General features: G+C 46.9%; 1 protein-coding gene across 2 annotated transcripts in view; it reads right to left on the minus strand.

Annotated features, from left to right (window-relative positions):
• Positions 1-24,023, minus strand: part of kif9 (kinesin family member 9) — a 233,918-nt gene that overhangs the window by 115,246 nt on the left and 94,649 nt on the right. For both annotated transcript variants that reach the window (XM_070894741.1, XM_070894730.1), the window contains exon 13: positions 13,184-13,239. In XM_070894741.1, coding sequence (XP_070750842.1) covers positions 13,184-13,239 — 56 coding nt within the window. The remainder of the gene's footprint in view (positions 1-13,183; positions 13,240-24,023) is intronic.

Genomic DNA, 24,023 nt, shown 5'->3' on the forward strand with positions numbered 1-24,023 from the left:
ACTTAAGGAAGTAGCCCTAGAAATAGTGGATGCATGGGTGATCATTTTCCAACAGTCTATCGACTCTGGATCAGTTCCTATAGACTGGAAGTTAGCTAATGTAACCCCACTTTTTTAAAAAAGCAGGGAGTGAAAACAGGTAATTATAGACCGGTTAACCTGACATCAGTAGTGGGGAAAATGTTAGAATCAATTATTAAAGATGAAATAGCAGCGCATTTGGAAAGCAGTGACAGGATCGGCCCAAGTCAGCATGGATTTATGAAAGGGAAATCCTGCTCGACAAATCTTCTAGAATTTTTTGAGGATGTAACTGGTAGAGTGGACAAGGGAGAACCACTGGATGTGGTGTATTTGGACTTTCAAAAGGCTTTTGACAAGGTCTCACATAGGAGATTGGTGTGCAAAATTAAAGCACATGGTATTGGGGGTAATGTACTGACATGGATAGAGAACTAGTTGGCAGAGAATCAGGATAAACGGGTCCTTTTCAGAATGGCAGGCAGTGACTAGTGGGGTGCCGCAGGGCTCAGTGCTGGGACCCCAGCTATTTATAATATACATTAATGAGTTGGATGAGGGAACTGAGTGTAATATCTCCAAGTTTGCAGATGACACTAAGCTGGATGGCAGTGTGAGGAGGACGCTAAAAGGCTGCAGGGTGACTTGGACAGGTTAGGTGAGTGGGCAAACGCGTGGCAGATGCAGAAGAATGTGGATAAATGTGAGGTTATCCACTTTGGTGGCAAAAACATGAAGGCAGAATATTATCAGAATGGCGGCAGATTAGGAAAAGGGGAGGTGCAACGAGACCTGGTGTCATGGTAGATCAGTCATTGAATGTTGGCATGCAGGTTCAGCAAGCTGTGAAGGCGGCAAATGGTATGTTGGTCTTCATAGCTAGTGGATTTGAGTATAGGAGCAGGGAGGTCTTACTGCAATTGTACAGGGCCTTAGTGAGGCCTCACCTAGAATATTGTGTTCGGTTTTGGTCTCCTAATCTGAGGAAGAATGTTCTTGCTATTGAGGGAGTGCAGCGAAGGTTCACCAGACTGATTCCGGGGATGGCAGGACTGACATATAAGGAGAGACTGGATCGACTGGGCCTGTATTCACTGGAGTTTAGAAGGATGAGAGGGGATCTCATAGAAACATATAAAATTCTGACGGGACTGGACAGGTTAGATGCAGGAAGAATGTTCCCGATGTTGGGGAAGTCCAGAACCAGGGGACATAGTCTAAGGATAAGGGGTAAGCCATTTAGGACTGAGATGAGGAGAAACTTCTTCACTCAGAGAGTTGATAACCTGTGGAATTCCCTACCGCAGAGTTGTTGATGCCAGTTCATTGGATATATTCAAGGGGGAGTTAGATAAGTCCCTTGCGGCTAAAGGGATCAAGGGGTATGGAGAGAAAGCAGGAAAGGGGTACTGAGGTGAATACGCAGCCATGATCTTATTGAATGGTGGTGCAGGCTCGAAGGGCCGAATGGCCTACTCCTGCACCTATTTTCTATGTTTCTATGATCCGGTCATGGACAACCCATCCAGAAGGCCGATTGTCTCATTGCCTCCTCCCTCCCTCCTGTTCCTCCTCATCCTCCTTCTTATCCTGCTCCTGAGGTAGTCCTGAAATCCCTGCTGGCAAGGGCTGCGCCCTCATGATGGCCACGCCCTCAGGATGGCCAAGTTGTGAAACATGCAGCAGACCACCACGAAATGGGACACCCGCACTGGAGGGCCCCTCCCGAGCGGTCAAGGCAGCGGAACTTTTGCTTCAATAAGCCGATGGTCTGCTCGATAATGTTCCTGGTGGCGGCATGGCTTTCAATATATGAATGCTGGGAATGAGTATTGGGTTGTGGAGGGGAGTCCTGAGCCAGGTGGAGAGCGTATAGCCCTTGTCTCCGAGCAGCCACCCTTGAGCTTGATGTGGTGACTGGAAGAGTGCTGGCACACCGTTTGGCGCAGGATGAAGGCATCGTGGCTGCTGCCAGGATAGCGGGCTTTGACATTAGGATTCGCTGTCTGTGGTCGCACACCAACTGCATATTAAGTGAGTGGTAGACTTTTGCGGTTACGGATGATCTCAGGATATGGTGCCCGCAAAGCCAGTTGATGGTACCCTGTACCATGGGGAAGGAACCCGCAATCCTGGCAATGTCACATGCGCGCTCATCCTGCTTCTCTCTGGAGATTGGTAAGCCAATATAGTCTCTTTTCCTGCCGTAGAGAGCCTCAGTGATCTCCCGGATGTAGCGATGGACAGCGAACTGTGACAAGTTAGCTATATCTCCTGTTGCAGACTGGAAGGATCCGCTGGCAAAGAAATTGAGGACCACAGTGACTTATCCACCACTGGGGCTGAAGCTGGAGGTTTGGTTGTAGGAGGTGGCAAGAGTTCTGCGACCACCTCCTTGGTGAAGCGAAGCTTTCTAATACACTGCTCATTGCTTCAATGTAGGAGAAGTGCTCTCGGAACACCCTCTGAGGGTAAGGCCTCCTGTTGAGAGCCCTGATGGCCCTCCTCCTCCCTCTGTACACATATTCCCATCTTTCTCGCTGCCATTGTTCTCTCCACCGTAGATCCTGGAGGGTGAGGTGGCATGCCAGTAGAGCACCCATTAAAGTGTAGCAGTTTGAATCCTGATACAAAAGAACCTTGAAATTACAGAATGAAACTGTTGCAGTGGGTGAAGCTAACAAAAAAATCCCACTGAAACTGCACTAACCTGACAGCTGCAAGTGATTACTGACGATCCCTTTAAATAATGTCCCTGGAGCCGGCTTCCTGGTGCTGCACGCCAGCTCTCCCGGTCAGTCTTTACTTCAGGCGGTGAGGTAAGTGGCGAGAATCAGTTTTGCAAATCGGTCAGTGAGCGAGCTTTGCACACTCACTGATGTCATGATCTACCTGGCGTTGACATTCCCAGTGATACCGCTTACTGGCGGTACTATGGAGGGGGCGGGAGGGGGGGAAGGCGGATTTGGCGTGCACCGCTGTATTCAGCTCGACCCGGCGCTCCATTAGAGCCATCTACTGGTGCGAATGGGAGGTGCTAAGGGGACAAATGTTTCCCTCTAAGTATTTAGTATCTCAGTGCATCTTGTTAAGTTTGAGTAAATAATTTAGTCTTTATGTAGTTTGCTTTGAGGAGCGAATAGGAAAATTGCAGTGCAGTTTAGACCTGGCTAACACCAATTATATAAATCACCTTGTATCTAAGTAGTTTATTTTAAGTTTCTAATTAGAATGGAGGGACAGCGACAACCCGTAGCCTGCAATTCTTGCGCCATGTGGAAACTTCAGGACACTTCATATATCCCGGAGGCCCGTGTTTGCAGGAAGTACCTCCAGCTGCTTGAACTCACACTGAGGATTTCTGAGCTTCAGGGGCAGCTGGATTCACTGCAGGGCATAGAGGTGTCTGATTGTGTCCTGGATTGCATGTTCCAGGTCACCCCACAGCTAGATAGAGTTCAGAATAACAAGTGGGTAGCCACCTGGAGAGTAGGAAGAGGCAGCCGGTGCAGAAATCCGCCGAGAGTGTGGTACTCTCAAACCGATATTCAGCATTGAATACCATTGAGGGTCACAACACCTCAAAGGAGTGCAGTCCTGAGCCTGGCAATGCAAGACAAACGACGGCACAGGGGACCACAGCAAAGTGTAGGAATGCAGTAATAATTGGAAATTCAATAGTCAGGTGGACACACAGGCAGTTCTGCTAACGTCGATGTGAGACCCGTATGGTATGTTGCCTCACTGATGCCAAGGTGAGGGACATCATGAAGAGGGGACAGAACATTCTGCGGGGGAAAGGGGAAGAGCCAGAAGTCGTGGTCAATGTCGGAACCAACGACATAGGGAGGAAGAGGGTTGAGGTCCTGCAGTCAGAGTTTAAAGAGCTAGGGAGGAAGTTAAAAAGTACGACCTCAAAGGTAGTAATCTCTAAATTATTCCCAGTGCCACGAGCTAGTGAGAGTAGAAATAGGAAGATATGGCCGGTTAATGCGTAGCTAGAGATATGGTGCAGGAGGGAGGGCTTCAGATTCCTGGGACCAGTTCTGTGGTGGAGGGACTTGTTCAAGATGGACGTGTTGCATCTGAACAGAGCTGGGACCAATATCCTTACGGGCAGGTTAGCTAGTGCTGTGTGAGTGGGTTTAAGCTAACTCGCAAGGGGATTGGGCATCAGGATGTAGTATTAAAAAGTAGAAATAAGGTGCAGAGAGGACTTGGAAAGACAATTAGAGGTAGAAATAATACAGAATTAGGTGGGATCATAGAAAATACAGAGGTGTAAGTTAGGTTTGGAATGCATGTGTGTAAATGCACAAAGTGTGATTAATAAGGTTGGTGAGTTGCAGGCGCAAATAGCCACGTGAGAATTTGATGTGGCGATAACTGGCTCAAAAAAGGCACGGTTTGGATACTTAATATTCCTGCATACAAGAAAGGATAGGGATGGAAAAAAAGGAAGGGTAGCAGTTTTGATTAAGGAAAATATCACAGTGTTAGAAAGAGAGAATGTCCTTTAGGGATCAAAGACAGAATCTGAGAAACAATAAAGGAGCTATTACATTACTTGGGTGTATTTTATAGGCCACCAAATAGTGGGAAGAAGATAGAGGAGCAGATTTTCAGAGAAATTATGGAGAGGTGCAAGAACTATAGAGCAGTGATAATGGAAGACTTTAACTACCCCAATATTGATTATCAATAATATTAACTTGTATTTATATAACGCCTTTAATGTAGTATTCACAAGGCGCTTCATAACAGTGTTACAAGACAAAACAGATAAATTTGACACCGCGCCATAAAAGAAGAAATTAAGGCAGATGACCAAAAGCTTGTTTAAAGAGGTAGGTTTTAAGGAGCGTCTTTAAGGAGAAAAGAGAGGTAGCGAGGCGGAGAGGTTTAGGGAGGGAGTTCCAGAGCTCAGGGCCCAAACAGCTGAAAGCACGGCCACCGATGGTTGAGCAGTTATAATGAGGGATGTTTAAGAGGCCAGAATTTGAGGAGCGCAGACATCTTGTGGGGTTGTGAGGCTGAAAAAGATTACAGAGATAGGAAGGGGCAAGACCATAGAGTGATTTGTAAACAAGGATGAGAATTTTGAAATCGAGGCGTTGTTTAACCGGGAGCCAATGCAGATCAGAAAGCACAGGGATGATGGGCGATCATGACTTGGTGTGAGTTAGTGCAAGGGCTGCTGAGTTTTGGATGACCTCAAGTTTACGTAGTGTAGAATGTGGGAAGCTGGCCAGGAGTGAGTTGGAGTAGTCAAGTGTAGAGACAACAAATGCATGAATGAGGGTTTCAGCAGCAGAAGAGCAGGAGTGGAGGCGGGCAATGTTACGGAGGTGGAAAAAGGCGGTTTTAGTTATGCCGCAGATATGTGGTTGGAAACTCATTTCAGGGTAAATATGACACCTGATTGCGAGCAGTCTTGTTCACCCTCAGATTTGATGCTAGGGAGAGGTATGGAGTCAGTGGTTAGGGAACGCAGTTTGTGGTGGGGACCAAAGATAATGGCGTGGAAATTCCGACGTCCAGGACCCGTACAAAGTTTCTACGGACCCGGGAAGGCATCAGAAAAGCCGGTTTTCAGCGCGCAATGTGCAATGACAGATCTAAGCCAGATCGGGAGCGAGGATAACAGATGGGAGCGAGGACATTTGTACGGGTAAGATTGGGCTAGTTACCCATATCTTGTCCAGCAAATGTTCTCAAAAATCTTGCGCCTGAGAAAGCAGACGCATAGCCTACTTTTACAGGCACAAGTGTTTTAAAACACACAAAAACATGATAAAATTAAATTAAATCAGAGAGCGGTTAACCTGTGGAATTCTCTACTGCAGAAAGTTGTTGAGGCCAGTTCGTTAGATATATTCAAAATGGAATTAGATATGGCCTTTACGGCCAAAGGGATCAAGGGGTATGGAGAAAAAGTAGGAAAGGAGTACTGAGGTTGAATGATCAGCCATGATCTTATTGAATGGCGGTGCAGGCTCGAAGGGCCGAATGGCCTGCTCCTGCACCTAATTTCTATGTTTCTATGTTCCTATAAACATATAGTTTATTGTTAAAAGCCCTCCCCACTACGGTAAGTTTATTTTTAACCATCATTAAAAAAACTTTTTTTTAAATCGGGAAAATATTTTATTTTTATAATAACTTTAATTTCAATTAATTTTAAATATGTGTGGTCTGATTTTTATTTTTTATTATTTTGTGTGATTGGTTTTGTTCCCATTAATAGCACTAAGAACTCGTAGATACGCCCATCTTAGTGCTATTAATGGAAACCTGTGAACTCCCTACCTGATTGGCTGAGCAGTCACATGTGACTGCATCGTCTGCGTCAGAACCCTCTGGGCGGGAGCGCGCTTCGCAGCGCGGAGGAGAAGGCCTCCCCATCGGAAATCAGGGCGCCTCCTCGACCACCAGGTAAATTCGTAAAACATCTCCAGCGAGGAGGCAATTGCCCGTGGGAAGACCCCCAGAGGAATTTCTGGCCCATTGGCTTCGGTGTTCCCAATATTTAATTGGAGAAAATTTCTGCTCATCCAGTACTTGATGTCAGATAAGTAATCTGACAATTTAGATACCAAGCAGGGGTAAGGGCAGTGATTGTGTTAAGGGCAGTGATTCCATTAAGAGTAGAGATTCTGAAGTGAAGTGTGCTCAGGAGAATTTGCTTAATCAGTAGGTTTCCTGCTCAACAAAGAAAGAGGGATTGCTAGATTTAGGAATGAAATGGGTCACAGTTGGAGAGCATCTTGGGAATAGTGATCATAGTATCATAAGGTTTAAATTAGTTATGGAGAAGGACAAAATGGGTACATATACTAAATGTGTCATATATGTATACTCTGTGTATATACTATGCTGGTACCACTAGAGGGTGCAACTTTGGGAGGCCCAGGCAGGAGCTGTATAAAAGGCTGGTCACCACGCAGGGAAGGCACTTTGCAGTTACAAAGGCTCGCGGAACCGTGCGAATTTGGCGAACTCCTCAACAATGCGTTGCGGGACGTTTTTGTTGCGGGACGTTTTCGCGACGGGACGGGACGTGAAGCGGGCCATTGCCTTAAGCCAGGGGTTCACGACCTCAAAGTTGACATTCTTCCAGAATCAAAACTCACTGGCAAGTACCGTGCAGAAAATAACTGTTGATCAAAGAATTAGTCCGACTCAGAGTCCGCCAAAGGGTGTAAATGTGAATCGTTTAACATGCTGGTGTTGTGGGGGTAACCATCGGGCCCGTCTGTGTCGATTCAGACACTATGTGTGCAAAGGCTGCAGCCAAAAGGGCCACCCACAACAAATGTGCGATTCAAAACGTGGCAGAGGAGTCGGCAGGAGGTGATCCAGCAAGGATCATAAAGTACAAGCTGGAGAGGCGACTCAGCCCGAGGAAGCAGTGCACTTCACTACCAAAAGTCCCCCCATGATGATAAATGTCAAGATAAATGGCATTCCTGTTTCCATGGAGTTGGACACGGGGGCGAGTCAGTCACTTATGTGCCAGAAGGCATTTGAGAGGCTGTGGGGCAACAAAGAACAAAGACCCAAGCTGAGCCTGATTCAGACAAAGCTGCGCACTTACACCAAGGAACTGATCCCAGTTATCGGCAGTGCGAACGTAAAAGTATCCTATGATGGAGAGATACACGAATTGCCACTGTGGGTTGCACCAGGCGACGGGCCAACGCTGCTTGGCAGAAGCTGGATGGGGAAGATTCGGTGGAACTGGGAAGACGTCAAAGCACTATCTTCAGTGGACGATGCTTCCAGAGCTCAAGTGCTGAGCAAGTTCCCATCCTTATTTGAACCAGGCATCGGCAACTTCACAGGCGCCAAAGTACAGATCCACTTGGTCCCCGAGGCATGGCCTCTTCATCATAAGGCTCAAGCGGTCCCTTACATGACGAGGGAGAAAGTGGAGATCGAATTGGACAGACTTCAACGCGAGGGAATCATATCACCAGTCGAATTCAACGAGTGGGCCAGCCCGATTGTTCCAGTACTGAAGAGCGATGGCACGGTCAGAATCTGCGGCGACTATAAGGTAACAATCAACCGAGTTTCATTACAGGACCAGTACCCGCTACCCAAAGCCGATGATCTCTTTGCAACATTAGCAGAGGGAAAGGCGTTCACAAAGCTGGATCTAACCTCCGCTTTCATGACCCAGGAGCTGGCTGAGTCGTCGAAAAAATTAACGTGCATTAACACACACATGGGACTGTTTTTGTATCACAAGTGCCTGTTCAGGATCCGCTCGGCTGCAGCCATCTTCCAAAGGAACATGGAGAGTCTGTTGAAATCGGTTCCATGCACCATTGTATTTCAGGATGACATCCTAATCACTGGTTGCGACACCACCGAACATCTGCACAACCTGTAAGAGATTTTAAGTCGATTAAACAGAGTCGGACTCCGGCTGAAACGATCCAAGTGTGTCTTCCTGGCGCCAGAGGTAGAATTCCTGGGGAGGAAGATTGCGGCAGACGGCATCAGGCCCACGGACTCGAAGACAGAGGCCCATCAAGAATGCACCCAGACCACGAAATGTAACGGAGCTGCGCTCGTTCCTGGGACTCCAACTATTTCGGTAACTTTCTTCCAGGGTTGAGCACCTTGCTCGAACCGTTGCACAAGTTGCAACGCAAGGGAGACGACTGGGTTTGGGGTCAAAATCAAGAGGCCACCTTCAAAAAGGCCATAAACTTGCTGTGTTCAAACAAGTTGCTTGTATTGTATGACCCAGGTAAATGTCTAGTTTTAGCATGTGACGCGTCGTCGTACGGTGTCGGGTGTGTTTTACAGCAAGCAAATATAGCGGGCAAACTCCAACCAGTTGCATATGCATCTAGATGTCTATCCAAGGCCGAAAGAGCCTACAGTATGGTCGAGAAGGAGGCTTTGGCCTGTGTCTATGGGGTAAAAAAAATGCACCAGTATTTGTTCGGACTCAGGTTCGAGTTAGAAACCGACCACAAGCCCCTAATATCTCACTGTTTTCGGAAAGCAAAGGCATAAACACCAATGCTTCGTCACAAATCCAAAGATGGGCACCAACACTGTTGACCTACGATTATACGATCCGCCACAGGCCAGGCATTGAGCTGCGCCAATGCCCTCAGCTGGCTACCACTGCCCACCACAGCCCGCAGACCTGTGCCTGGTCATGGACATCTTCGAAAGCGAAGGGTCACCCGTAACAGCCCGCCAGATCAGGACCTGGACCAACCAGGACTCTGTTATCTCTTGTAAAAAGTTGCGTCCTCAATGGGGGCTGGTTAGCGGTCCCAAGAGAAATGCAAGATGAGATAAAGCCGTTTCACCGTCGTAAAGACGAAATGTCCATCCAATCGGATTGCCTCTTATGGGGCAACCGTGTCGTCCTGCCAAAAAAAGGCAGGGCAACCTCTTTTGAGACCTACACAGTGCCCACCCAGGCATAGTCATGATGAAGTCTATCAACAGGTCCCACGTCTGGTGGCCCGGCATTGACTCGGACTTGGAGTCGTGCGTGCACCAGTAACACTTGCTCATAATTGAGCAATGCCCCCAGGATCCAGGATCCACAAAGATTATGCTGGCCCCTTTCTGGGAAAAATGGATCGAATGTGTAATAATGGCATCCAGCACGTCCACCGCCACCATTGAAAGCCTCAGGGCCATGTTCGGCACCCATTGCTTGCCCGACATTCTGGTCAGCGACAATGGTCCGTGTTTCACTAGCTCAGAATTCAATGAATTCATGACCCGCAATGACATCAAGCATGTCAGGTCTGCCCCGTTCAAGCCCGCATCCAACGGCCAAGCGGAGCGGGCAGTCCAAACCACAAAGCAGAGCTTGAAACGTGTCACGGAAGGCTCCTTACAAACCCGCCTATCCCGGGTGCTGATCAATTACAGGACACGACCCCACTCGCTTACCGGGCTCCCCCCTGCGGAGTTACGAATGAAAAGTGCACTGAAAACCAGGCTCTCCTTAGACCACCCTGACCTCAACGATCAGGTGGAAACCAAGCGTTATCGGCAAAACATGTACCATGATCGCGCGGCTGTATCACGCGACATCAATGTAAACAACCCGTGTTTGTGCTGAATCACGGTCATGGCCCAAAATGGGTCACTGGCACTGTTTTAGCCAAGGAGGGGAATACAGTGTTTGTTGTCAAACTGCTTAATGGACAAACGTGCAGAAAGCATTTGGACCAGACCAAATTGCGATTTACAGGTAACCAGGAACTACCGAGAGAGGACCTTACCTTCAGCGATCCACCTACACACACCCAATCAGCAACAGACTTCGCTGCCAACCACGAGGATGATCCAACAGTCCTTTCAGACCAATAGCGCTACAAGACAGCAGTGGCCCGACCAACTAACACATGTCAGAAGTGACACTCAGACGATCAACCAGGGAGCACAGTGTTCCGGATCGCCTCAATCTGTAACTAACTCGCATCAAAGACTTTGGTGGGGGGTGCGGGGGAAATGTTGTCAAATATGTATACTCTGTATATACTATGCTGGTACCACTAGAGGGTGCAACTGTGGGAGGCCCAGGCAGGAGCTGTATAAAAGGCTGGTCACCACGCGGGGAAGGCACTCTGCAGTTACAATAAAGAGACTAAGGTCACAGCAGTTCAAGTACAGCACCAGGCCTCATGGAGTATTCTACAGATAAGTAGTGACATATTAAAATGAGTACTTTGCATCGGTGTTTACCAAGAGGACGTTGCCAAATCTATGGTAAAAGAGGGGGTTGCAAGGACATTGGATGAAATAAAAGTAGATAAAGAGGAGGCACTAGACAGGCTGACGGTATTAAAGTGGATAAGTCACCCGGTCCGGATAGAATGCATCCTAGGTTACTGAAGGAAGTAAGGGTAGAAATTGTGGAGGTACTGGCCACAATCTTCCAATCCTCTTTAGAAACAGGGGTGGTCCCAAAGGACTGGAGGATTGCTAATGTTACATCCTTATTCAAAAAAGGAGAGAAAAATAAACCTGGCAATTACAGGCTAGTCAGTTTAACATCAGTGGTGGGGAAGCTTTTGGAAACCGCGAGAAAATTAACAGCCACTTGGACAAGCATGGACTAATAAAGGAGAGCCAGCATGGATTTGTTAAGGGCAAATCGTGTTTGACGAACTTGATTGAATTTTTTGATGAGGTAATAGAGAGGATGGATGAGGGCAATGTAGTTGTTGTGTACATTGGACTTTCAAAAGGCGTTTGATAAAATACCACATACTAGGCTTGTTAGCAAAATTGAAGCCCATGGGATAAAAGGGACAGTAGCAGCATGGATACAAAATTGGCAGAGGGATAGAAAACAGAGAGTTGTGGTGAATGGCTGTTTTTGGACTTCAGGGAGATATGCAGTGGAGTTCCCTAAGGTTCAATACTCGGACCACTGCTCCTTTTGATATACATTAGTGACTTGGACTTGGGGGTACAGAGCGCAATTTCAAAATGTGCAGATAACACGAAACTTGGAAATGTAGTCAACAGTGAGGGAGATAGCAATAAACTTCAAGAAGATATAGACAGCTGGTGGAATGGATGGACACATGGAGGGAGAAATTCGGCTGCATAGCACCCCCATTAGCACCTGGGGTGGGCGCTAATGGGGAGCTAAGGGGTGAGCGGTCGGGTGTGACGAACGTAGCGACATCTGCAAACTTCAGTGCAGGTACCACCTGGGCCTCTAATGCCTCGCAGATCGTGATGTCATAAAGTGGCCAGTGCCACATTATCGCCCCGGATGTGAAATTGCCTCCCGCCCCCTGCTGTATCGCTAGGAGTCAACAACGGCAGGAAGAGGAGGCGTTGTCAACTCAGCCGGCCACTTGGGGAGTGCTAATTAAAGGGACTGGTTTTCAGGTATGCCAACCGTTATTATTTGCACCAGTCTGGTGCCTGCTCAAAGTTTTTGGTGTTTCATTGCTGCAAGATGTCCAAGCCCTCCACATTGTGAGAGTGTTTGGGGCTGTAATGGCAGTCGCACAGATTGCCTTGCAATGCAGAACTGCTGACAAGTAGGTTGTGAACTATCATTGGCCCTTCCCTTTAAGCAAGGGATGCAGTTCTGATGCCATTAGCAATGTGTTCCAAATTGTTCAGTGCTTTGCTGCTAGCGCCCCACTCTCAGACTTGAGTGCCCTAAGAGAAATGGTAAGTGCTTGATTTAGTGCTCCACTTTCCTCTTGGAGCGCTAAAGCTGAAGTTTCCGGCAGGAGAGAATTATTAGTGACTGGCGCTACTATTTAAAAGTTAGTGCCCCGATCGTGGCGCTACAGAATTTCTAGCCCATGGCATATGAAATTCAACAGAGAAGTGTGAGTTGATACATTTTGGTAGGAAGAATGAGGAGAGACCATTAATACTAAATGGTACAATATTAAAGGGAGTGCAAGAACAGAGAGACCTGGGGGTATTTGTGCACAAATCTTTGAAGGTGGCAGTACAGGTTAACAAAGCAGCAAATAAAGTATATGAGATCCTGGGCTTTATAAATAGAGGCATAGAGTAAAAAAGCCAGGAAGTTATGCTAAACCTATATAAAACACTAGTTTGGCCCCAGCTAGAGTATTGTGTCCAATTCTGGGCACCACAGTTTGGGAAGGACGTGAAGGCTTTGGAGGTTACAGAATAGATTTACTAGAATGGTTCCAGGGATGAGGGAATATAGTTACATGGATAGGCTAGACAAGCTGGCATTGGTCTCCTTGGAGCAGAGAAGGCTAAGAGGAGATTTGAGAGAAGTGTTTAAAATCATGAAAGATTTAGATAGAATGAATAAGGAGAAACTGTTTCCAATGGCTGAAGGGTCAATAATGAGAAGGCACAGATTTAAGGTGATTGGCAAAAGAATCAGACATGAGGAAAAACTTTTTTTACACAATGAGTGGTTAGGATTTGGAATGCACTGCCTGATAGGATGGTGGATACAGGTTCAATAGTAGCCTTCAAAAGGGAATTGGATAAATACTTGAAGGAGAAAAAAATTGCAGGGACTTGGGGAAAGAGCGAGGGAGTCAACTAACTGGATTGTTCTTCGAAAGAGCCGGCGCAGTCTCGATGGGCCAAATGGCCTCCTTCTGTGCTGTACTATTCTATGATTCTAAAAAAAGCATACATCAGGACTTACTGCACAATGATCTTGAACTGTGCAAAGGACTCGCGGAGTTGCCTGAGGTTTGTGACCTTTAAGAAAAAAATTGGATAAACGGTTAGTTTGAAGATCATCAGCGTTCTCAAACACAGCAGTAAATTTTTAATGTTATGACTTCATTCCCTGCTCAGTCCAGTAACATAACCGCAACACTACCATACCCATGATAGATATTGGAAATTTCATGGGTCTGGATTGGATAATTTCTCAGGTTCAGCACCTGTGGTCACTCCTGAAAACAGGTCTTCTGACCCTATTATGATCCAGTGTGAATTGTTACTGCCCAATTTCTAGTGACCTGAAAATTGTAGCGTAGACCACCATTTGCCCGTGCTAGGTACCATGATCTTGCACTTCCCACCATATATTTTCTCTTTTTATTAAAGATGGAGTGAGACACATCTAATTCCCACCACTGCAGGTAGTCAGCAGAGAGGGGAGCACCAGCAGCAACATCCTGCTGTGGAGAGACCGGCAGAGAGGGCAGCAGCAGAGGGGTCAAGCTCGCAAGACACACTACCCATATAGCAGGCAGAGGCTCAGCTTCCTTGACTAGTGCTTCTGGAGGCTGAGGTTGTTGCATCAGGTGGTGGCAGATATCTGTAGCCTCCTAGAAGAAGACCTGTTCCCTGCTGGACCGAGTGTCTGCACATTACCAGTGGCTGTGAAAGTCACCACTGCCCTCAACTTCTTTGCTTCTGGATCTTCCTTCCCACAAATGCATGGTGTCATCAGCTGCAAACATGTGGGAATCCATTCACTCCCAGATCAGCCAGGAGTATTCGTAAACCACAAGGTATTACATTCTATCAATGTTCAGCTGGTATGCAACCATAAAAAAAAGTTTTTGTATATGTGCGCCAAATTCCTAGGGAGCTACCATGATGCTTTCATCCTGTGGCAGTCCAAGCTTCCCAACCTCTTTGGATCTGCAAGTAGACTTAAGGGATGGCTGGTAGGAGACAAAGGATACCCCCTTCAAACTTGGCTAATGACACCCATGAGAAACCTAACCAATGAAACCCAAGAGCAGTACAACGAAAGCCATATGACAACCAAATATGTTATTGAGCAAGCGATTGTACTGCTCAAGATATGCTTTGGGTGCCTGGACAGATTTGAAGGCACCCGTCAGCACTCGCCACCCAGGGTCTCCAAAATGATTGTAACGTGCTGTGCTTTACACGACATTGTGCAGCAGCAAGAATTAGAGCTACAGGAGAAACAAGGCACTGAACATACATCGTCTGTGGATGAATCCGAGGAAGAGGAAGAAAAAGACGGGTGAGAAGTGGGAGAGTTTTGAGTGGAGTTCCCACTTCCACGTCCTCTTTCGCCATCGCCCCTCTCATGGGCCAGCTGCACTTCACTCCTACCACTCTGCTGGAGAGCAGCTTGGTGCACGTCAGTGACATGCTGTAAGGCCAAAGCTAAGGGGGCCTCACGGTCAACAGCATCCAAAAACGGGCACGGGGATCACGATGTGCAATTAATCCGCACCCATTTAATGTGATGCAGGCAGCAAGCCAACTTCATGTAACCTGCTGATTAATATGATTGCAGCATGCAGAAAACGCTAACCGCGCTGTTGATTGACTGCACACATCAGCAGGGGGACAAAAATCATCAGAGATTAGCACTAATTAAAGCTAGCATGTATTACTTAAAGCTAGCCTGCACCTCTTAAAGCCGAGGTGCATTGTGGCTGAAGCAGGTGCTGGAAGTTGTTTTACAACTGATGCTAACCTGGTAAACACGGGAGATAGCGTGCTCCAAAGTTTTACGACACTGCATTGGATGCCTTGGTGGAGAAAGTGGAAAGGAGGAGAGGTGTCCTGAATCCGCAGGGGGCCAGGTGGCCCTCTAGACTCATGCTCAGAAGGCACTGGGAGCAGATAATCGTGGCAATCAATGCCAGGAGTCAATCCCCGAGGACCTGGATCCAGTGCTGCAAGAAATTCAATACTAATTACTACTTTCGTATGACGGGAAAAGCTTATAATGGGACATCGAGTTTGGCTACCATTCGATTGCCTCCTGAGATGCCAAGTGGAGAAATGTGGTGCCTCCTGCAACAGAATTTAGTGGGCAGATTGATGTGAAGTGTTCCATGGTCTGGGACTCATGACCACAGTTGCACTTTGGGTTGTCTCTCATCTTCCACCTATGCAGCAGGTGGCCATATTGTCCGTGCCCTGTGCGGATTCAGTTGAGCATGGTCCATTTTCTTCGAGGGAGATCGATGCCAGGGATCTCTGCTACTGGGTCAATGATGAGGAGTTGGTTCTTTATGTTATGTATGTAAACTTTATTAGTGTGTAAGACTTGCCATCAGGGGGCACACCTGTTGGAGACCCAAGGGTCACCTGCACACCCCAGGGAAGCAGGTATAAAAGGCAGACTACCATGCTGCTTCCTCACTCTGGAGTTATATTAAAGAGACCAAGGTCACAACAGTTTGAGCTTGCAGCAAACAGTCTTGTGGAGTTATTCTGAAAATAACAATTAGCAACAAGTAACAGATCACGAACGTTCACACGGTTATGGCTGCCGTTGGTATTCTTGAGAGATTTGTTGAGGGTGATGATTGAGCGTCTTGACCAGTACTTCGTGGCCAACAAGCTGGATATGGAAGATACCACGGTCAAGCGCAGGGCGATTCTCCTCACCGTTTGTGGGTCCATGATATATGGCCTCGTCAAAAATCTGCTAGCACCGACGAAACCAACGGACAAGACATATGCAAAGTTCTGCACGCTGGTTCGGGAACACCTCAAACCGAAGGAGAGCATCTTAATGGCCACATATCGCTTTTACATGCACCACCGTTCCGAGGGTCAGAACGTGGCGAGCTATGTCGCCGACCAAAGATGCCTTGCATGCATATTTGCTGGATTTTTGGGGGAAATGTTGCGGGACTTTTTCGTGCTTGGAATTGGCCACGAGGTCAATCTTCGCAAACTGCTGTCTGCCGATCTGATCAAGGCCATCACAATAGCCCAGGTTTTCATGTCTACGAACAATAACACTAAACAGGTATCTTTGCAGCATCGAAGCTCACCGGCAAGTACTGTGCATAAAATAATGCCTTCAGCAGACAGACTACATGGGTCTACACGCCTGCAGAGGCCAGATCTAGGATGACTCCGCTGTGGGGTGTGAATGCGAATCCATTAACACCATGTTGGCGCTGCGACGGTCCATCAATGTCGATTCAAGCACTACGTGTACAAGGGCTGTGGAACAATGGGGCACCGCCAACGAATGTATAAATGTACTGCGACTCACCATGTGGCAGAGTCGGCAGAAGATGATCGATCCGGCGCGGATCACGCTGAACGAGTAAGAGAGGCAACTCAACCCGAGGCTGAAGAGGAAATGTATGGGGTACACACCTTCACCAACAAAAGCCCTCCGATAACGTTGAAAGTCAAATTAAACAGCATTCCAGTTTCCATGGAATTGGACATGGGGGTGAGTCAGTTAGTTATGAGCCAGAAGGCTTTTGAGAAACTGTGGTGCAACAAGGCACAAAGGCCAAACCTAAGCCCGATTCACACAAAGCTGCGCACTTACACAAAAGAGCTCATACCAATCATTGGCAGTGCGGCAGTGAAGGTATCGTACGATGGAACTGTGCATGATTTATCACTATGGATTGTACCAGGCAATGGCCCAACGTTGTTCAGCAGAAGCTAGCTAGGAAAGATCCGATGGAACTGGGACGACATCAAACCACTGTCTTTGGTGGATGACGCCTCGTGTGCCCAAGTGCTAAACAAACTCCCGTCGTTATTTGAGCCAGGCATCGTCAATTTCACAGGCGTCAAATGCAGATCCATCTAGTCCCCGATGCACAGCCCGTTAATCACAAGGCCCGAGCAGTTCCATATATGATGCGAGAGAAAGTCGAGATCGAGCTGGATAGACTTCAACAAGAGGGAATCATATCGCCAGTCGAGTTCAACGAGTGGGCCAGTCCAATTGTTCCAGTGTTGAAAAGTGATGGGACGGTCAGAATCTGCGGGGACAACAAGGTAACGATCAACCAAGTCTCATTACAGGACTAGTACCCACTACACAAAGCGGATGACCCGTTCGCAACGCTATCAGGGGGAAGTTGTTCACCAAGCTGGATCTAACCTCTGCTTACATGACACAGGAGCTAGCTGAACCTTCGAAAAAATTGACGTGCATCAACACGCACAAAGGACTGTTCATATATCACAGATGCCCCTTTGAGATTCGCTCGGCTGCGACTATTTTCCAAAGGAACATGGAGAGTCTGCTGAAATAGGTTCCGCACACCGTGGTGTTTCAAGACGACATCCTGATCACTGGTCGCAGCACCACCAAACACTTGCACAACCTAGAAGAGGTTCTAAAGCAACTGGACAATGGGGCTCAGGCTGAAACGCTCCAAGTGTGTTTTCCTGGTGCCAAGGTCAAATTTCTGGGGAGAAAGATTGCGGCAGACGGCATCAGACCCACGGACTCTAAGACGGAGGCCATCAAGAATGCACCCAGACCACAGATTGTGACGGAGCTGCGTTCGTTCCTGGGACTCAACTATTTTGGTAACTTTCTACCGGGGTTGAGCACTTTGCTGGAACCTTTGCATTTATTGCTACTCAAGGATGACGACTGGGTTTCGGGTAAACCTTAAGAGACAGCCTTTAATAAGGCCACAAACCTGCTAAGCTCTAACAAGTTATTTATATTGTATGACCCATGTAAACATTTAGTACTAGCTTGTGATGTATCTTCGTGCGGAGACGGTTGTGTGTTACAGCAAGCCAATGTGTCAGGCAAACTGCAACTGGTTGCATATGCGTCCAGAAGTTTATCTAAGGCTGAAAGAGCTGACACTATGGTTGAGAAAGAAGCATTAGCATGCATATACGGGGTTAAGAAAATGCACCAATACCTATTTGGACTCCGGTTCGAGCTCAAAACCAACCACAAACTGCTCATTTCACTGTTCTCAGAAAGCAAAGGTATTAACACCAATGCTTCGTCCCGCATCCAAAGATGGGCACTAACATTGTCTGCGTATGACTATGTAATCCATCACAGACCAGGCTATGAGAACTGTGCTGATGCCCTCAGTTGGCTACCATTGCCCACCACCAGAGTGGAAATTACACAACCCTCAGACTTGCTTCTTGTAATGGATGTTTTTGAGAGCGAGGGATCACCTGTCACGGCTCGACAGATCAGGACCTGGACTAGGCAGGACCCTGTGCTATCACTAGTAAAAAGCTGCGTCCTTAAATGTGGGCTGGTCGGCTGTTCCCGGGGAATTGAAAGATGAAATTAAGCCGTTTTGCCGACGCAAGGATGAAATGTCCATCCATTCGGATTGTCTCCTATGGGGGAATCGCGGGGTTTTGCCAAAAAAAGGAAGGGAAACGTTTATACATGACCTACACAGTACCCACCCAGATATAGTCATGATGAAGGCTGTCGCCAGATCGCACGTTTGGTTGCCCAGCATTGACTCGGAATTGGAGTCATGCGTACACCAATGTAACACTTGCTCACAGTTAAGCATTGCACCAAGGGAGGCCCCACTGAGTCTGTGGTCATGACCCTCCAAACCATGGTCCACGGTCCACATAGATTTCGCTGACCCCTTTCTAGGAAAGATGTTCCTAATAGCAGTGGATGCTTACTCTAAATGGATTGAATGTATAATAATGTCATCATGTACGTCCACTGTCACCATCGAAAGCCTCCGGGCCACATTCACCACCCATGGTTTGCCTGACGTCCTTGTTAGTGACAATGGAGCATGTTTCACCAGCTCGGGATTCAACGAGTTCATGGCCCGCAACGGCATCAAGCATGTCAGGTCTGCCCCGTTTAAGCCCGTATCCAATGGTCAAGCGGAACAGGCAGTCCAAATTATCAAGCAGAGCTTGAAACGCATGATGGGCGGTTCTCTGCAAACCCGGTTATCTCGGGTTCTGCTCAGCTACAGGACACAACTCCACTCGCTTACTGGTGTTTCTCCTGCAGAATTGTTAATAAAGCGAGAAACCAGGCTCTCCTTAGTCCACCCGAATCTCAATGATCATGTAGAAACCTGGCATCACCGGCATAACGTGTACCACGACCGCATGGCTGTATCGCATGATAGAGGTTAATGACCCGGTGTTTGTTTTTAATTACAGTCATGGTCCCAAATGTGTTGCTGGCACTATTTTAGCCAAGGAGGGGAATAGAGTATTTGTTGTCAAACTTTTGAATGGACAAATGTGCAGAAAGCATTTGGATCGGACCAAACTGCGATTCACTGATAACCGAGAACAGTTTGAAGAGGACATTAGCATCATTGAGCCACCAACACACACCCAACCAGCAATCGACCTCGCGGTCAACCACGAGGATGAACCCACCATGCCCGACAGTCCGATCAGACCAGTCGCGCTGCAGTGCAGCAGTGATCCGACTGACTCATCCATGCCAGGACTTCAACTCAGGCGATCAACCCGGGAACGTAGAGCCCCGGATCGCCTCAACTTATAAATAACTCGAAACTAAGACTTTGGGGCAGGAGTGATGTTATGTATGTAACCTTTACTAGTGTGTAAGACTTGCCACCAGGGGGCGCACCTGTTGGAGATCCAAGGGTCACCTGCACACCCTGGGCAAGCAGGTATAAAGGGCAGTCTACCATGCTGCTTCCTCGCTCTGGAGTTACATTAAAGAGACCAAGGTCACAACAGTTTAAGCTTACAGCATACAATCTTATGGAGTTATTCTGAACATAACACTTTATGTTGCATGCGTCCCACGATTCTGCCCATTTGGAAAGTGGGTTGATACCAGCTGCATGAATATTGGCTACTGTTTCCCAGAATGGCCGGTGCGATTTTAAGTGCTTTCATGGTGGGTTTTTAGAATTTTCCTGAATGCGAAGGTCATGATTTTTTTCCAATTCATGGAGCACGGTAACGTCGTGGCGAATGACAGGCAGGACAATGTGGGGCAGCATCAACAGCCACTCAGTTGGAGTGGACTTAAGCGTCCCTGACACCATCCTCAGGGTGGTTTTTAGCTGCACGTCCACGATCTTTGGCTGCAGGACCATGAAGCAGAGTAATATTCTGCACCAGAGTAGACTAGGGCCACTATTGCGGTGCGAAATGTTCAGGCTGTGCTCCCCCATGACATTCCAGTGAGTTTCCAGACCAAGTTCACCCTGCTTTTTATTTTTTAGCCAGTGTTGGTGAGATGAAGCCGATAGGTGCGAGTCCTGCCCAGGGTGACGCCCAGGTATTTTGGCTGGGGTTCATGGGTAAGTCACCTTCGGCGGAAGGAAATATTGAGTTATTTCCTGGCAGCATTGTTGTACAGATGGAAAGCTGACACAACTAAAGGGGCTGTGCAGGACCAAAATAAATTACAAGGAACACAGGTCAGGATGGTCTGTGACACGGAGGGAACTTGCAGGTGATGGTGTTTCCATGCGCCTGCTGCCGTCGTCCTTCTAGGTGGTAGAGGTCGCGGGTTTGGGGTTTCTGTTGAAGAAGCCGTAGCGAGTTACTGCAGTGCATCTTGTGGATGGTAAACACTGCAGCCATGGTGTGTCGGTGGTAGAGGGAGTGAATGTTTGGGGTGCCAATCGAGTGGGCTGCTTTATCCTGGTTGGTGTCGATGGCTAACTAAAGAAATAAAGGACGGTATCCAATTAAAAACAAGGGCATACAATGTGGCCAAAATTAATGGGAGGACAGAAGACTGGGAAGCTTTTAAAAGCCAGTAAAGAACGACTAAAAAAATGATTAAGAAAGGGAAGATAGACTATGAAAGTAAACTAGCACAAAATATAAAAACAAATAGCAAGAGTTTCTATCGGTATATAAAAAGGAAAAGGGTGGCTAAAGTAAATGTTGGTCCCTTAGAGGACGAGACCAGGGAATTAGTAATGGGGAACATGGAGATGGCAGAAACTCTGAACAAATATTTTGTATCAGTCTTTACGGTAGAGAACACTAACAATATTCCGACAGTGGATAATCTAGGGGCTATAGTGGGGGGAGAAACTTAACACAATCACAATCACTAAGAAGGTGGTACTCAGTAAGATAATGGGAATAAAGGCAGATGGCTTGCATCCTAGGGTCTTAAGAGAAGTAGCGGCAGGGATAGTGGATGCATTGGTTGTAATTTACCAAAATTCCCTGATTCTGGAGAGATCCCAGCAGATTGGAAAACTACAAATGTAATGTCCCTATATAAAAAAGGAGGCAGACAAAAAGCAGGAAACTATAGACCAGTTAGCCTAACATCTGTGGTTGGGGAAATGTTGTGGAGTCCATTATTAAAGAAGCAGTAGCAGGACATTTGGAAAAGCAAAATCAGCATGGTCAGGCAGAGTCAGCATGGATTTATGAAGGGGAAGTCATGTTTGACAAATTTGCTGGAGTTCTTTGAAGATGTAACGAACAGGGTGGATAAAGGGGAACCAGTGGATGTGGTGTATTTGGACTTCCAGAAGGCATTTGACAAGATGCCACATAAAAGGTTACTGCACAAGATAAAAGTTCACGGGGTAATATATTAGCATGGATAGAGGATTGACTAACTAACAGAAAACAAAGTGTCGGGATAAATGGTTCATTCTCTGGTTGGCAACCAGTAACTAATGGAGTGCCGCAGGGATCAGTGCTGGGACCCCAACTATTTACAATCTATATAAACGACTTGGAAGAAGCGACTGAGTGTAATGTAGCCAAGTTTGCTGACGATACAAAGATGGGAAGAAAAGCAATGTGTGAGGAGGACACAAAAAATCTGCAAAAGGACATAAACAGGCTAAGTGAGTGGGCAAATGGAGTATAATGTTTTAAAGTGTGAGATCATGCGCTTTGGCAGAAAAAAAATCAAAGAGTGAGTTATTATTTAAATGGCGAAAGATTGCAAAGTGCTACAGTACAGCGGGACCTGGGGGTACTTGTGCATGAAACAGAAAAGAATAGTATGCAGGTACAACAAGTGATCAGGAAGGCCAATGGTATCTTGGCCTTTATTGCAAAGGGGATGGAGTATAAAAGCAGGGAAGTCTTGCTACAGTTGGACAGGGTATTGGTGAGGCCACACCTGGAATACTGCGTGCAGTTTTGGTTTCCATATTTACGAAAGGATATACTTGCTTTGGAGGCAGTTCAGAGAAGGTTCACTAGGTTGATTCTGGGGATGAGGGGGTTGACTTATGAGGAAAGGTTGAGTTGGTTGGGCCTCTACTCATTGGGATTCAGAAGAATGAGAGGTGATCTTATCGAAACGTATAAGATTATGAGGGGGCTTGATAAGGTGGATGTTTCCATTGATGGGGGAGACTAGAACTAGAGGGCATGATCTTAGAATAAGGGGCTGCTCATTTAAAACAGAAATTAGGAGAAATTTCTTCTCTCAGAGGGTTGTAAATCTGTGGAATTTGCTGCCTCAGAGAGCTGTGGAAGCTGAGACATTGAATAAATTTAAGACAGAAATAAACAGTTTCTTAAATGATAAGGGGATAAAGGCTTATGGGGAGCGGGCGGGAAAGTGGAGCTGAGTCCATGATCAGATCAGCCATGATCTTATTAAATGGTGGAGCAGGCTCGAGGGGTCGTATGGCCTCCTCCTGCTCTTACTACTTCTGTTCTTATATTCTTGAGTGTTGTCGGAGCTGCACTCATCCAGGCAAGTGGCGAGTATTCCGGGGATGACGGGGTTGACTTATGAGGAAGCTTTCGTTTTTCATAAAGCAGTCACCAGCGATATGTCAATGCAGAGAGAAAAGTGTGCAACTTTTGTGCAATGACAAAAAATCTGACGATCACTGGGCTGCATTCGGCACTGTTTTTCCTCACAAGGCTGAGTATGTGTGCTGCGCATAGTATAAACGTCGCATATGGACATTGCTCTTTGATGATAGTTTGGACACCAATGTATTTCCCACTCATCATATTTGAAGCACATCATAAGATTGTCCATGACAATTTTGTATGTTGATTCCATTCTCATCCAGAAAGGCCAGTGTTATTTCTGCTATTGCTTGTCCAATATGACTGATTATCGGCAAGAACTTGAGGAACTTTTCTTTAGGACCAGTCGATTGAACATAGCGGACGACAAATGTCAGCTGATCTGAGTGTGTGACGTCTGGCATTGAATCAACAGATATTGAATAGAACTTTGCTGATTTCAATTCCTGGATAATTGTCTCAAGTACTTTGCCATCTATCAGACTAATCAGTTCTTCACAATTGGTGGAAGACAAGTATGAACTATGCCCCTTGCCTTTGTTGGCGAATCGCTTGATGTGTTCAGCAAGAAATGCATCGTGGTTTATGAGAACCTCCAACACACCTAGATAATTACCATAACTTGGACCCCTAATGATTTCACCTCTGCCTCGCAATGAAAGACCTCGTTTACAGAGAAACATTATCACACAGACAGCCCGCTCTAGCACCTTGCGCCAGTACTGCTGTTCATTTTCAAACCGGAAGACAATATAACCATCCACACAACCAGTGCCTGCTCGTCGAATGCACATTACTACCATGGCTTCTCCAAGCTGGTGCTGTTTTCGTGAGATGAAAGCCTCTCATCTCCATGCTTCCAATGAGTAAAGTGGCGACTTGTTCGTGCTGTGACCTTGCAAGCAAAGCATTATACTCTACCATTTGAAGGTGATTAACAGAGCCATGTTTGCTCCACACATTCCCGTGTCAGTGGGTGCACACATGTGAAGAAGGACTTCGAGCAGTATCGGCGACATCCTTCCTTGACATGAATCACACCAGAGTTTTGGAAGTCT

Source organism: Pristiophorus japonicus, chromosome 1, assembly GCF_044704955.1.
Source record: "Pristiophorus japonicus isolate sPriJap1 chromosome 1, sPriJap1.hap1, whole genome shotgun sequence".
NCBI lineage: Eukaryota > Metazoa > Chordata > Chondrichthyes > Pristiophoridae > Pristiophorus > Pristiophorus japonicus.